This window comes from Talpa europaea (assembly GCF_964194135.1).
Source record: "Talpa europaea genome assembly, chromosome: 2".
NCBI lineage: Eukaryota > Metazoa > Chordata > Mammalia > Eulipotyphla > Talpidae > Talpa > Talpa europaea.
Window position 1 is genome coordinate 16441964 of NC_140068.1, and position 16758 is coordinate 16458721.

Sequence of the window (16758 nt, forward strand, 5' to 3'; positions counted from 1 at the left end):
GGGGAAATTTAGTTTCCTGCAAGTGGGACCTTCTCAGGAAAACTCTTCGTAGCACTCACCATTTCAAAATTGAGTTTAAATGAGTGCCACTTTTCTTCATATAGCAAATTAAGTCACTTAATTCCTGAAAAGGAGTGGAGAGGCTTCCAAGAAATATTTGAGAACATCTGCAGAAAACAACTGGGACAACCGTATAAAAAAAAAAGACAAACCAATTCCATTTAGGTTATGAAGATATTTTCCTTTAATGTGTCCAAACATTTCATATTCCTGAAGTCACTTATTTCAGAGCAGCAAATCTAAGCTTATAAAATTAAATTTTAAAATATTGAAATATTTACAAAACTGCAGAGAAAACTTAACTGTTATAAATACAAATATTGTACTGCTTTCTTTTCAATATCTGCCAGTAAAAAATGGCAGATCAAACAGTTGTGTCTCTTTGAAGACCCTCAGTCGTTATTGTAAATATCAAGGAGCCCCTAGTGGGGAATGCGCCTTACCCTAAAGGTCCCACTGTCAAAGCTTTAAACCCTCAACATTCTTCTTCAAGTTCAGCAGCTCTTTTTCCTGCCTACTTTTCTCCAGTTTGAAGGCTAATTTGTTAGCTTTCTTCTCCACTCTCCGTTCCTAAAGAAGAACAAGTTCATGTTATTCAAACCTTCACAGGGAGGCAAAACTAATTTTACAAAAGAAAATTCCCATGACTCCCCACACCCCTAACTCTTTAAAATCTCATAATTGAGGAAAGTACATTACCTTGCGCTCTTCCTTTATAGCTTGCTTCCTTGCTTTTTTATCTTCTTTGCTTTCATTTTTAGGACGTGGTTGGGTTGACACCTTAGGCAGATCACTGTCATTAATCATTTGCATTCGTTCAACTTGCTTTGCTGTGAGTCCTTTCTTAGGTAAGACATTGAGAGGTATTCCTGTTTTAGAAGATAATTTGATTTGTTTGGGCTGAAATAAAGATAAAATGGCACTAGTGTTATTATCCATTCCTACCAAAAAAAGATAATATATATTGTTGTTGCTTTTCCTAACAGTATTGTCACAAAAGGATAAAGGTATGGCGAAAAATAATCTGTATACATTTCTTGCATTTATTTCATATTTCAAATAGTTCTCACCACTAAGACTTACCTTTGGTTGATACTTGATAAGTTGTGGGTGGTTATATAAGTTTGAGTACGTACCTAAAAAAAAAAAATTATGTATCAATAAATGTACTTTTAATTCAGCAAAATATTACTGAGTTCCTACTACATTCCCAACTTTGGTGTTTTACAATTCAAAATAACACTCAAGTCTCTCTTGTAAAGGATTTAAAACTGATACAATTCAGTAATAGGAATATTACTTTTTCTAAAACATTTTTTTTCATATTTTTCAAAAAGTCAATGTGTACTTAATATTTTTAAATTATTATCATAATTTTAGCAGTACAATGGACCCTATGAGATACTTACTACAAATAGATTCACAGTCCCACTTCTCTTTAGAGTCTTCAAGAACTACAGTAACAATCTCTTCCTCCTCAGACCCATCAAGTTCATTCATTGGTGGCTCCTGATCCTCAAAGGGCTCAAGAGTATTTAACTTCACACAACTATTCATTGAAGATGGGGGTTGGGAAAAAGAAATGCCTATTATTATTCCATGGAAATAACAGCAATTTTAAAAATCCACAAATTCACATGTGCCTTCTGTCATTTTGTGTCAAGATCAGCTCTACCCAGCCCTGCCCTCCCCCGGAGCAGATTTCAGGGATTCACTGTTCTGACAGGAAGGAAAGATGCATCCGCATGTTTGCTAGGTTAGAACTCATTAAACAAGACAGCAGTTTTCCCACACAGAGTCTTTTTTTTTAAAGTCTTGAAAAACACTGCCCATCTCTTTCCAGAGTATTCAAATAATTTAAAGTATGTAGCCCCTGCCCTATTGTAGGATCTGCACATAACAGTGATGATGGAACATCAGGTTCCAATAAACAGAGACATCACCTTGATGTGGATGCTGATTTGCCAATTAATTTGACCAGCTGTATATTAATCTGACTAGAGAGATAAATTCCTATCTTTCTATATGCCATAAATACCTACATCTGAAATTGTTGACATTTCAGGAGGACGAAGAATGTATACACTCAGAAGTCAGAATTCTTCTTCAGCCAAAGACGCTAGAAGCTACCTTATTCTCAGGTGGAATGTGAGTTCCATCTGCCCACTCAGACCTGTTATTCCCCAGGACGATTAGGTCAAAACTGTAGACAAGCTGTTTTCAGTATGCTCCCACCCAGTGTCATATCCAACTACAGAACTCTTAGTAGCAAAACATGGTTACAGACGACGTACTACTTTTCTCAAAAGGATTCTGCCTAGATGATTTGCTAGATTCAGCTATAATCACAGACCTTATTTAAAAATGAAAAAAAAAAAAAAAAAACAAGGTAAGCAGGAAAAAGTCACCATACTTCTCTGTCTTCTCTTTATAGTAGTCATTCAAAACTTCTTCTAAGCGATTGCTGTCTACTTGAATGGAACCTTCCAATTCAGCATTATCCAGAGCTCCAATTTCATCATCATCATATTGCTCATAAAACTTGAATTTAAAGGAAAAATGTACCATGAAAAATGCAAGTATTCATTGAAAATAGAGCATTTAAATGTCATTTTTACATTAAATTTATTCTTACACAATATTTAATTACTGTCATGAGATCACAACTAAATTAACATATTGGCATAGACTTGGTACCCTAACAATATGACATGGAAGGTATTCTATATGCGGCAATTTAAGACTTAACATTTAGATTATAAATAGGATGACACTAATACGAAAATGAAAAGGCAATCATTCTGTTCAGCTTGGCGAACAAAAGGCTAAATAGAAATCTTTACCATAAAATAGTTTACAAATATACCTTCAAATATGAGCATGCACACTAAAAGGTCATGCAACATTTTAAATAGACTCTTATTAATGCACACATTTCATTTCTTTTAGGTGTTGTTTACTATGTTACTCAAAAGTTATTAACATTGCTTGTCTTCATGAAAGCAAGCCCAGGATGATATAATTCAACAGTGAGGTATAATAGTAACAGTTTGACTGTCTCTTGGAGAGAAGAGAAACTAGTACTCAGTGAAAGGGCAGCAAAGTTAGAAACTTTATCTTAACTTCACTTTGAAGGAAACCATCCATTCATTCATTCAACATTTGTTCAACAGTTCAAATTCACTTTAGGTCTTGCAATACACCAATGAGAAAAATACACCCAAAAAACCCTAAAAGAAATATTTTACTTATGCTCAGGGAAACAGCAATCTTGGGGACTGTGATCATAGAAGTTCAAATTCAAAATGTCAGAATTTTAGGAGGAAGTCAAGTCTGATCATCTTTTGACCTATACTAATTCTTTCCAAATTAGAGATAGGGGGATTTTATAGTATATTTTAGTATAAGACAAAAGCTGTTTCTAATGCGGAATTTTTTTTTTTAAAGATTTATTTATGCAAGCACTGGGTACAGTCAGAAGCACAGGAGGGTGAGAGAAGTCCCAGGGCCAGAGTGGAAGCAGAGCAGGCAGACTGAAGTACACTGCTGAGGGGAGCAGCGGGTACAGCAGGAGAGGTCTGCGCACCACGTGGGACACTCATCAGCGGCCGGGGATCGAACCGGCGCTACAGAGGCTGCGGGCAGCTTCACAGCCCAGTGCTCAACCGCCGCGCCACCGGGGAGGCCCTGTTGTTGTTTTGTTTTGATTCTGACGTTACATAAAACTTACTAGGCATTAGTATTAGAAGGTCCCTCACTCAGGAAATTTACCTTCTCAAATCTCTCATCATGTAGGGTCAATTGTTCGTTTCTCCTCATGACTGAGGACGTCATAGAATACTCAGTAAAGCGACTTTTCGTCTCCTCTTCCCAGAACAAGTGATTTTCTGTAACCCCAAGAGGCTTTCCAGGGGTAGATGTATCATCTGATAACGAGCCTGCAGAGTCATAGTTAGCATCATCACTACCGCCTTCATTCTCATCATCCATATCTTCCCACTCGTTGCCATCTTCAGCTTCAGATTTCCTAAAGTCAGAGTCAAATTAACTGTCAAAACAACTTTAAAAACAACAGAACTAGATGACTTTACACAAGTAAAATTTGAGGGTATTTCAGGGAGGATTCTTGTTTAGGCAGGAACAGCTGTGTTGCCTGACCCATCTGGTATGGTTGGAAAAGTAATGAACTAGTAATCAGGCAACTTGGACTTTAGCCCCATCTATCGATAGTTCTAAAGACCTCAAGTCTCACATTTTCTGCTCTAAAATACAGAAATCTCAGACTAAATAATCTTGAAGATATCTTCAGAGAGAACATCCATTGTTTGCCACCCTACTAACAAAGCAACAGCCAAGTCATCCCGGCTCTGAAACAAACCACACATACTGTATATCCCTTCCCTCTTCCTCTTCTATTGGCTTATTGGCCTGAAGAATAAAATCATCTTCAAGCAGATTATCTGGATTGTCAAAGTCAAAATCATCATCAAGAGCTGCAACAATGTCAGGATCAAAATCCAGTCGAGGTCCTAGAAGGCAAACAAAAATTGAGCAATTCTCAAGAAAGCAAGATTCCTTCACTTAACTGACATAATCTGAGTACCTATTATATACCAGATTCTACCTATATAGTGAAGATAAAAGAATGACTAAGAACTTTAAAAAGTTCAGTCTAGTGAGTAGACACACAGATGGGTAACTGCAAAAAAATGTGGGGGAAAAAATGCTTCCCCCTTTAAAACCATTGGTAAAATCTCTTCCATTAGAGATCTACAATATCAAACTGTGTCTATTTAGCCAAAGTGAAAGCCTTCACCTGCAGGAAGAAACTGGGCTTTTAATTCAACTGTTAGAAGTAACTCAAAGTATCTGTTGCCTGCTAAACTCTGCATTTTCAGACTATGAAATTTTAATAAATCCTAACTTGTTCTTTCATCTTTGGTCTTCTATATGTAAAAGCACAAAATCTAAGAATAACTTTCAAATTAAAACTTGGCTGCCAACACCCTTAACATGGTCACTGTCTAACTCTCCAGCCTCATTTCATATTAATTCTTACCCTTCATTCATGCTAAAGCGTGCAGTTTCCTATATTCATGTTTTCTTACTTTAGCACATCATTTCCTATCTGGAAAATCCTCTCCTCCTCACCTCATCCTCCATCATCTATTTACCTACCTTCTGTGTAAGAAGTCAATCTAAACTTATCACTTCCTCAAGACGCTTTGGCCAGCTCCCTGACAGGAGGGTTGGTGCCAACCACTATTTGTTCACTTGTACTGTGATTATAATTTCCCATTTATTATTTCTCTTTCCAAACTGATGGTAAATCCTTCAGGTCAGGTAATGTTTTATTCTGGCTTAACCCAATTCTGTCACATAGAAGCAACTCAAAAATCTGTAGAGTGAATTAATGAATGAATGGATGTTACATGTTGGCCAATAATTAAGGGAATTTAGGAGGAAATACCAAACACCATTTCTTAAAATACAATGTTGGCACTGCAAAAAAAAAAAAAAAAAAAAATTATAATTTTTTTAGTGTATTTGGAATAGATGGTAAAATAGACTAAAGCGCTTCGATACTCTCAGGGGAAATTTTGAAAGTTAACAGACTGAGATTTGGAATTGATTGATTAAAAAGAGGTGGGGTCAAGACAAAAATAATATTCCCACTTTGCCTCCAAGAAGGAATGCCAAAAGCCAAGAATTTGATGGAGATAAAAGGATGCTAATCATACTCGTCCCTACCTAATGAACTCTAATCTGAATTCAGTCATATTTCAATTGTTTCAGTAATTTACTACAGATAAAAATATTATCATTACTGTTTCTCTTTCCACCTGAACAGTTAAGAAAATTAAACACACCTGAGACAGGAGCAGCTTTATTTAATAATCCAACGTCTTCCTCAAACTCTGATGCAAACACCGATGAAGGCAACTTAATCCCAGTGCTCTTGAAAAAAAAAAATTACACGATTAGGTTTATTTAGAAATAGTTCTACACCAGTATACAGGGTTAAAAAGTGTCTCCTTTCCCGGCCCCTCGAAATTCATGTCTGCTCATAAGCTCAGAATATGACTACAGCTAAGAAATAAGACCTGCAGATGTAACCAGTTAAGATGAGGTGATACTATGTTATGGTGGGACCTAATCTAAAAATCAGTATATGCTTCTAAGAAAGTCATATGAAGCACAAAGACACACAGAGAATGTCTTGTGAAGACAAGGAAGATGGGAGCAATGCATCTACAAGGAAGATCAAGGATTACCAGCAACCACCAGAAGATAAGACACAGGCATGGAACAGATTCTCTCTCAGCCCCCAAGAAGGAACCAACTCTGCCAAAGCCTTGATTTCAAAACTCTAGTCTTTAAAATTGCAAAAGAATAAATTTCAATTGCTTTAAGCCACCCAATGGAAATTTGTGTTACTTGTTACAGTAGTCCTAGGAAACAAACACAACTATATTCTGCATTCGTGTTTACTTCTTCCAGTTATTTTAAACATGAATATCCCTTCATCAGCTCAATACTTCATAAAGTATTCTCCAGTATATTATTCCATTTTAATCCTCATGAGGATTCAGCATGTTTTAGCGAAACAAAAGAAAGTCTAAATGGAATGTCTGCCTGATACTAGTCAAGTTCTGGGATTCAAATCCACCCCATATAATGCCATTCTTAAATTTCAAAATAAAATTATTTTTCCCATTTAAACCAGAAACTAAGTCCCATTCTCTGGTAATGGCACAGGTTTTCTCTAAAGTCATAAACCCCAGTCAGTCATGAAACATTTCTCGCTATCCTTGGATACCTCTGATTTCTCTTACATAGTGATTTCACACCAGACTTTTGGGCACCATCTCACTCATGGTTAACTGTGACACAGTTCACTGCAATCACTGCTTGGCTGCTGGACACCTAATTCAAGCCTCCTATCACTGCCAGTTTAAGCCCCTTGAATATTCTATAATGTGACCTTGCTAATAAATTTGTACCACGTTTTGATTTTTCACTCTTTATGTTCAAGGTCCTGTGGAAGAAGTAGTTCATGAAGCACACATGTGTCAAGCACAATACTATCATAGGTCCCTTTCCTGACTGAAATATTCCTTCCTCCTCAATAGAACCTATCCTTTATTGGACTGCTCAGTTCTTCCCTCTTCCATGAGAAGCTACAATAGAAGTCTCTAGATTACTGTCCCAGAATATTTCTTTGAACTGTCCTCACTCTTCACACCACACAAGTCACTTCAACATGTGCTGCCATATATCAAGTTCATCGTGTTAACTTAACAATCAATATTCAGAGGATCACCATAAGTTATATCTTCACGCACCTCATCACCCACCACCCTGTCCTCAGTCTAGTAGCAGGCCCTAAGCTGGGAAGTCACAGTCAATGGCTCACAGAGCATGCTGAGCTGAATGAAATCTCTGAGGAGCATGAGTAAAGGCTACATACAGTAGTACATACTTAGCAACCGTTAGTTTCCATAATGAGTTTATTGGTGGCATAAATGGGCAAAGATTTAATTATTGTGTGGACTCATATTTAAGTTTTACTGAGAAATAATTCACCCATATAAAGTGCACAAAAGATTTGATATATTAAAGATTTTTTTTTTTTAATTATGTGAGCTATATAGGTGGTGTTGGTTCGTATTAAAGATACTGTCATTATCTTTGGAAAATGAGATTTTGAAAAAGGATCAGCTTGTGTTAAGTGAATTTACCTTTGGAAACAATTTTCGATGTAGAAGAACAAAGAATCACATCCACAATCAGAGTACAGATAGTGATTACCATTTTCTTAAGAGGAGTATGCTTTTTCAGGGTTGCAACAGCTCTGAATTATGAGTTTGCACAGCTGCCTTGACCATGGCAGCACCTGCTTTTCTCCGTGGGAAAATCAAGGGTCATTCAAGCATGACTAAGTTCTCTACTGTCTTACTTTCCATTTTTACAGCTTATTCAATAGTTCTGGTTTACTCAATTTTGGTGGTTTGTTACAAATTGCTTTCAAGTCAAAAAAGCACATGGGACTCACCCATATTGTCACACTGTGCAACAGAAAACCGAAGGCACTTCTGTCCTTAAACATAATTCCCTCATCCTTGTAAACATTACTGGAGTGTCTATTTAAGAATCCTATTTTGTTAAAATTCAACTAGATATGGAGACTACTTTCACCCAAAATAAATTAAGGGTTATAAGCTAATCTTGTACTGATTAATACAATTCTGCCAAAAGAATATTAAGACTTTATCCAAACTCTTCTGTATAAAATAAAGAAGTCGAGCCATTACTGGACCCTTTCCCCCCCCACCCCCCACAATGAATTGATGTGGAGCTCTGGGAAGAAAGAGTAGAGATTGGTTCTACCATGGTAGAGATATAGTAGTAGAGTCTGTGGCTTTGCAAGACAGCTACAGCCTAGGGAATGAATGAACTACTACAGTTATTATCAATTTCTTTGCGTAGTACCCTGATACCAAATTCTTTTAACTATTCTTAAGCAATAAACTATGGACAGGAGAAACCTTAATCACATCTTCCCTGAAGAAAAGAATGCCTAGACCACAACAGGATTGGAAAATGAAAATGAGAAGCATTCTGTCTTTTTTCTTTTTTTTACTCTCTGCCATGTGTCAAACCCAACAAATAAATGTCTTCTATTTTTTTTTACCTGTCAGGTTACATAAAAGTCTCACAGAGAAATTTCCTTATACTAAGACTAAATAAGATCACCGAGGCATGCCGCCATGTTAAGGGTGGCCTTAACATAAACTGGGGGAAAAAAAGAACTTCAATTAATGACACTAATTTCATATAAATATGTACTCACTTGTACTTAAGGGATAAAGTATTAATAATAAATTTAAAATACAAAAAAAGAGAGTAATAAAGTACATCACACTTTTGTTAAGACCGTTAACAGGAATTTCATTTCAATATGTTGATTTGAACCTCTCTTATGGTTAGCCTGCTATTTTCACAAGTTAAAGATCTGCACCTTCCACAAAAGTTCTATTTTAGGACAGTGTGGATGATGCTGAAACACTCAAGTTAACATCTAGAATGCAAGCTGCTTTTCACTGAGTGAAAAGTTCCCTCTACTTTCACCATGTCCTGTAATCAAGAACTCTAACACTGTCAGAGGCTGTTTTCTTGACTCTCTGCCACCAGTGAACAGACTGACCTTCTCTCTCTCAATGGCACATGTGAGCACTTCCACACACGCAATTTTAAATGCAGGCGCAGACTATCTCTGTGCTCTTCAGACTGATATCACTTCATGCCCTAAACAGTTATGTTGTCTTAAAAATGGTTACTTCACTGGGCCTTCCCTGGTGGCGCAGCGGTTGAGCGCTGGGTTGCGAGGCTGCCCGCAGCCTCTGCAGCGCCAGTTCAATCCCCAGCCACCAGCGAGGGTCCCACCAAAAAAAAAAAAAAAAAAAAAAAAAAAAAAGTTACTCATTCCTACATACTTTCCCTCACAATTAAGTTGCTAAAAAGTCTTACTGGAATTATTAAAGTTTCTTCTTTTTCATCTCTCTTGTTGGATGCACTGAAGGTACTTGTGGGAATAAGCTCTGAAGGCCCAGATGGTTCCCGCAGGTGCTGCAGGTAGTCATAATCATCATCAAAGAACACTCCGTACTTTCTCTGTTCCGCTCGCCTTTCTTCATCATTTACCTGGGATCAAAACATAGTGGAATTAGTACCCCTTGTAAGGTAAGGCAGAGGAATCCTCCAATAAAGACAGATTTCAGATAGGTGGCAAAGTGTACATGAACATTTTTGCTGATAGGAAAGACACACAAAATTCTTAAAAAATTCAGAAAACAGACTTTCTAATCGAGAGCGCACCTAAATTAAAATGGACTGAAGAGTGTCTCCTTTCATTATTTCTTTGCAAATATTCAAGACACAAACACATACTGTTTTAACAAAAACTTGGAGGATTAGAAACAAGACTAAGGGGCCTTGAAAGTAGATTATTGTATTTATGTGCAAAGAAACTTCTCAATATACAAGACAAACTGGCTTTACTGAAAAAGTAAACATGGCTGATGGCCCCCAACATTTCCTTAGTTTATCCTAGTAATTAACACTTAACAAGTTTATCCTGATAATTAACAAATGAACCTTTTAAAGGTTCATTTTACATTTTCTGAAGCTAACGCATGAGTTCCAATGGTTTCTGTTTCATGAGATGAGTAGGCGGCAAACTGCAGTTTGTGGTTGAGCAATGGCAAGATCTTAAGGAAAACAGAGATTGGGTATCTGGCTGTGCCAAATACATCATGCAGCACTGTAGTTGATAGTTAATAACATTAAGAGTTTACCTTTATAAGATTTGCTCATTTAAATTTATCCCCCCCCAAATCTGCATATCCTCTATCAAAATAAACACGCATGATGCAAAAATCAACAATTTGTTTCCCATAAGGTCAGTTATCTGAGAATAGCAGGGAGCGGCCTTATTTATTAAAAAGTCTACTTACAAACCTATTGGTTAAAACAAGACCTACTTTTTGTGTAGGCAACAGAACCCTTTGGGGTGCAGTCTCGTCTGCCGCTAAAGGATCCCGTTGACTCCGGTGGACCAGATGAAAGGACACAGCTTTCTTCTTCTCTATAAAGGGTTTTTTCTTTCTGTGAGGCTTCAAAGGAACAGAATCAGAACAAGCCATTAATGCAGAAAACAAGAGGGAGTAGGCATCCTCAGTAAGTTATATGATGGCTCAACCAATTTTTAAAACCTACACTTCTAGGGCAGGCAACAGCAACAATATTCTACTCAAGGTAGAGTTATCCTTCTCCAATAAACATTTCATTACCTTATTATGGGTAATGAAAATACAGGTACGGTAACCTCAAAGTTCCTATTTTTAGTAAACAAATCATCAACAAAATGATTTCAGGTAAAGAAAAAATTAAACACAGTGAGTGCAAACAAGGTCGATAGTTATTTTATTTTTCCATGAGTTGCTTTAGATTGGGTTGCTGGGAGAGGGTTCCTGACAGGCTGAACCAGAATGGGAAGGAGTCTACCACAAGAAAAGGTGGGGCAGACAATTCCAAACAGGGTACATACCATATACCAACTATTACAAGATAGGAGACAACCACAACTAAAGGTTGTAAGAGTCATCTTCCTTTCAGATTCTTACTCCCCAGCTCAATCTTAACTTTCCAAATTGAGAAAGCATCATCTCAGTTGAGTAAGAGGGCTTGCTTTGGGCCCAACCTTACACTCTCTGGCAAGGTCCTTTCCCCAGAGTAAACAGATGAGCTGACACCTGTTAATTCCTGGGGAGAGCAGCCAACTCTCTCTCCATCCGACTTCAGGAAGGGCTGGGTGGCACGGCTGGTCCTCCGTCACGGGTTTTTAGGCTACTCGGGTCACCTGTCCTTTTTTTTCCTTAAAGATTTATTTATCTATGCATACAAGAGCTGGGGTACAGGCCAGAGATGGGGGGGTTAGAGAACTCACCAGAGACAGATTGGGGAACAGAAAAGACAGACCCAAACACACTGCTGAGGGGAGCAGCTGGCGAGTCAGGAGAGGTCTGCCGCACCATGTGGGTTACTCCCTGGCTGGCCGGGGCTCGAACTCGTGCTGCAGAGGCTGCGGATTGCTTCACAGCACGGTGCTTAACCCCTTGCGCCACCAGGGAGGCCCTCACCTGTCCTTTATTGGGGGCGTTTTGGCCATGGAAGACTCACTCTAACTGGAAAATTACGGCCGCGGTGATGAGGGGGACCCACAGCCGAGCCCCCCCGTCCAGGCCGCAGTACCCACAGGCATTAGGGGCACCAGTCTGGCCTGGGCAGACCCAGGGCGCCCCGCCCCCGAGACAACAGGGCCGGCTCACCATGCTGCAGCCGCGCGGCGCTCACCCCAAAGAGAAGCGGCGCCTGCACGCCGAGTCCCAAGGACGCGACAAGCCACGTCCCGGGCGACCCCCGGCCCAGCTCCCGGCCGCGTCTGCCGGCCTCGCCGCACGTGCACGCCCGGGACCCGGAAGAAAAGTCGCGCAGCCGGCCCTGGAAATGGACCAATCACCGTGCAGCTGACAGCTCGCGGCCGGAAAGGCGGGGCCCGCAACGATCGCGAGAAGCCATTGGTCCCACCCCTAGGTGGGCGGGGCTCTTCCGGGCCGAGTTAGGCTGCGGGAAGGGGAGTCGCTGCGGCGTCTGTGATGCTGCGTCGCCGGGGCGGGGGGCGGCTTGCGGGAGGACAACTCCATCATTGGGTCCTCAGCTGAGAAACTGAGGTGACGATTCTAGCATGCCCGCGGATCGTTGTGACTGCCTAGTCCTAACAGTAGAAAAGAACACACAAACACACCGTGTATACCGAGGGCGAGCAGCCTTCGGGGTCCCCGAGCTTTGGGGCTCCCTCTCTTCGGGGCTGGCGCAGAGTCGGTTGCCCTAGCAACGGAGGATCCAGGGGCCTTCTTGTCTGGGCTGCGCCAGGCTTAGGCTTTTATTTTCCACCTTTTGAACTGAGTTAAAGACTACACGGTAGATCTTTGAACTAATAAAATACAGAGTCTCTGAGGTTGGCAAACCTCAACTTACAAAGTGGGACCTGGTGTTCTTCCCTCTTCCGAGTCCTTCCTCAGTTTTATTTTAAGCAGATAGGCCAGAAGCACACCTTAGGATAATTTCAGGCAGGTGCTGGCTGGCTCAGATTTTCCTCGTAAATACATTCGAGGTTTCGTCAGAAGATTGTTTTCCCCCCTCAATATTTTTTGTGTTTCCTTTTCTCAATTTCTGATGTCTTTCCAATCTGAGTTATCTTGGATTGTGTCTTTATGACCTACCTATTATCACTATATTTATTTATGGAATATTATTTTCTCACAACAAAATTATGGAAACAATTTTGGATAGAACCACAGAATTTGTCTTGTGCAGAGACAAATTGTATATAACACTGCTATGTATGAGACATTCATTATAATTGTGGTCCAAGTGGGCATATTTGCTTTGTTTTGATCTGCTGTATTTGCCAGTGTTTCTATCCTGGCACATACACTCAATATTTGTTTAAGTAAGTTAATATGCTGGCACATTACCTGAATTATTTCATGTCTTCTATGCAAGAGGTGCAGTTATCTTCAATATCTTAAAAATACTGAAACTGGGCCTCCCTGGTGGTGCAAGGGGTTAAGACACAACCTAAGAAGCTGTCCTCAGCCACTACAGCACGAGTTCAATCCCTGGCCAGGGAGGTACCCACATGGCACAGCAGACCTCTCCTGTCTTGCACGTTGCTCCCCTGAGCAGTGTATTTCAGTCGATCTGCCTGTTCTGTTCACCACTCTGTCTCTGGTGAATCCTCTCACCGGCCCGCCGCACACCTCTGGCCTGAACCCCAGTTCTTGTATCCATAAATAAATAGATCTTAAAAAAAAATACCGAACCTGAGGCATATGAAAGCTAATTAACTTTTTCAAGGTGACACAATTACTGAAGGACAGAGTAGGGATTTTAACCAGAGCCTGACTGCAGTCTGGCCACTTAATCCTAGTACTTACTTAGTTTTTCTTTTGAGAAATAGTCTGTTACTTTGTATGTTTACTGATCTAACACCAACATTAAACACATGGTGTTATGCATTTTGTATTCATTACATCATTTAATTCCTGCCTTAAGCCTGCAAAGTACAGTTAGATAGCGCTAAGCCTGTCTTACAACTGTAGAGCCTGGCATTCAGAGAACTGGAGTGATTCACCTAAGGTCAGACAGCAAGCAGAAGAGCGTAGATGTATAGCCCATTGATATGGGTCACAAAAGCAACACCCGTAGTTATATACCACACCGCCTTCTAAGGCAACCAATCAGCCAGTTCTAGCTATTCTACATTCTAAATATCCAAATGTAGTACCTTATTGGCCTATTGATCAAATTGAACATTTTAAATAACCTAATCCAAAATGGCATTTCTTTTTATAAAAACCTTTCAATGTCTACCCTCTGGCCTCACGATAAAGTCTAAACAGAAATTTTATATCACCTATTAGTTTAACATTGTGTTCATTTACTCCCCCACATCGTGCATGCAACCCTAGCAAACTCTTTGCAGTTCCCAAATGTGCCTATAAAAGATTGACTTTCCATGCCCATCTAAAAGGTACTTTTTCTCCACTCTGTTTTTTCAAGTGTTAGTTTAGCCATTTCTGCTTCTAGGAAACATACTCTTCAAAACTAGGGCCTAAAATGCTTCCACTGCATTCTGTTAACACTACCTAGTTACACTAAATTTTAGATCCTTATTATTTTCATCTGTGTTCAGTAAACTACTTGATTGAGGACAAGGATTTTTGTCTTGACAACTTTACTTCCCTAGCATAGCATAGTAAAAGCCTTAATTGCACTGTTCAAAGCACTTTACATATATTTACTCATTAAATCTTACAAAAGGATTGGAGATTGAGGAATAGAAAGCTAATTTGCCTTTTACTCCAGGGGCACACAGCCACAAGTAATGAAGTAAAAATGTGAACCCAGGGGTAGCTTGAGAGTCATACACTTAACTATTAAAATAAGGGGGCAGGAATGGGCACAGGGCAGGTTTTCTGATCCAGCAGACCAGGTAAAGAAGGAGAGAGTCATGGAGCCCTCAGTTGCTTTTATAGGCTTTTATTGGGATTTACCAGATACACAGCAGGCAGGGGTGCTGGGGGGCCGGGATGCTGGCAGGCCACCCCGCCCCCAGCAAGTCTTCACTCTATCTGGGCTCTCTGGCCTTCTCTCATGGCCTTGTTCTCTGCTCCTCTCGTGGTTTTGCTTCTCTTGGTTCCGTTTCTTGTGGTTCTGTTTCAGTGTCTCTTTCCATGACACTGCCCTTATAAGCCCAGTCTTAGCCCAGGTGAATCCCTACATATGCCCAAAGCCTATTCCAGGTGCCCGCCATCAGGCATGCCTTCAGGACCATAGGGTTCCGTCATCTATCCTAATGGCGGGAGGGCAGAAAAGCCTGAAACTTTTACCTTACCCTACAACCCCATTGCAAAAAGTCAACACATCTGTGAGTTACCATGTGTCAGAGACTTTTCCGTGTACTGTTTATGTAGTAGATCATTTAATATCTGTAGATATTGGACATAATATCTAGCAAAACATATTATGAAAATTATATATATATTAAACCCTGGTTTGTCTTAACACAGTAAAATGTTATTTCCTATCATTAAAATCACCCCAAATTGGTATTTTATAGTCATGATGATAAATCCAAGCCATACTTTTCCTACTATCATATTAACACTAGTTAGTGGGCCCCATTTCAAAATAATTAAGCAGAATCTTTGTTTTAATCTTGACTTTTTATTTTTTCACATAAAGTCAGCTTGCCTGTTGAAATTATATTTATCATCTTAGCTCCATTTATTTCACTTTCAGTGCTTGTTTTTTATTAGCATCTTTAAGTACCAGGAAACCAATGTACACAAAAGTGGAGGAAACTTGCTTGGGATAGCTAACCTAACTAGGCCCTGAAACAGTATCTTTGGGAATTAAAAACTATAGGTTTGACAATATTTATGGAGCTATGGAGGGACTGAATTTACAAAAAGCATAAATACATTCAGATGAATGTTCCAAGACATACAGTGTAAGACTGTGTGTACTAAAAAAATAATAAAACAATTAAATTTGCAATAGTTAGGGATTGTTTGGGGAAAAAAACAAGCCATTCAAGCTATAGGCTGCGGTGAGGCTGTTAGAAAAGGCACATGGACAGGGCCTCCCCGGTGGCGCAGTGGTTGAGCTCTGGGCTGTGAGGCTGCCCGCAGCCTCTGCAGCGCCGGTTCGTTCCCCGGCCGCCAGACGAGGGTCCCACAAAAAAAAAAGAAAAGAAAAGAAAAGGCAAATGGACACATACTGCATGTATTAAGTCAGAATAAAAGTAGATTGCAGAATGCCATGATAGGTGCATATTGTTTGTTTAAAGATATGTGCACATAAAAACATTTCAAGAGGTATCATAGAGCAAGCACAGAAAAGGACCTGCTTGACTCTGCAGCAAATTGCCCAGAGCAATTTTCCAAAAGAAGGGAACTTTCAATGTTTATTTTGGATGTTTTTTTATTGTTGACATGACTACAGTGAGGACTTGAAATATTACATTTGGTATACAAAAAAATTGAAGATACTTTAAAACAACAACTAACATGGAGGCAAGCTAGATAGCGATATAATCTGGCTGAATAAAAAATTGTTGAAAGGTAGTTTTTTCAATGGTAAAATCTTGACCATACCTAAGATAACATGAGCACATGTTCAGTATTTTATTTAACATAGTATCAATGAGGGAACCAGTAAGATGGTACAATTAGTTCAGAGGACAAAAGAACAGAAACATTTATACAACAGGAATATTGAGAAGCTTGTGCAAATGGAGACAAAACTGGCTTCTTCCCCAGTGAGCAAAGGAAAACAGTTAAACCTCCACTGGACAGAATTTATGTATGTGTCTAGAGACAAGAATTATTCTGCATTACCATCAGATTTCCACAACTTGCAAAGTTATGAAATAGCTCAAAGGCAAGGAACGTCAGAATTGGAAGGGTGGTGTTTGTCTACAAAATGCATTATTTTCCAATGAAGCACAAAATTTTCCCAACAGTATTAAGTGGAAACTGTGGTGAGCCTCCTGTGCTAACTGAATGA

The 16758-nt window shown here is 39.5% G+C and overlaps 1 protein-coding gene across 1 annotated transcript; it reads right to left on the reverse strand.

The window, feature by feature from the left end:
* Positions 1-519: 519 nt before the first annotated feature.
* On the reverse strand, positions 520-10766 carry LTV1 (LTV1 ribosome biogenesis factor; the record flags this gene model as incomplete). The annotated part of the gene is made up of 10 exons (XM_084257885.1): positions 520-630; positions 760-960; positions 1144-1196; positions 1470-1609; positions 2474-2601; positions 3832-4087; positions 4448-4589; positions 5931-6018; positions 9592-9765; positions 10605-10766. The coding sequence occupies 10 exons, from the start codon at positions 10764-10766 to the stop codon at positions 520-522; spliced, it is 1455 nt and encodes a 484-aa protein (XP_084114011.1).
* Between the last annotated feature and the right edge of the window lie 5992 nt (positions 10767-16758).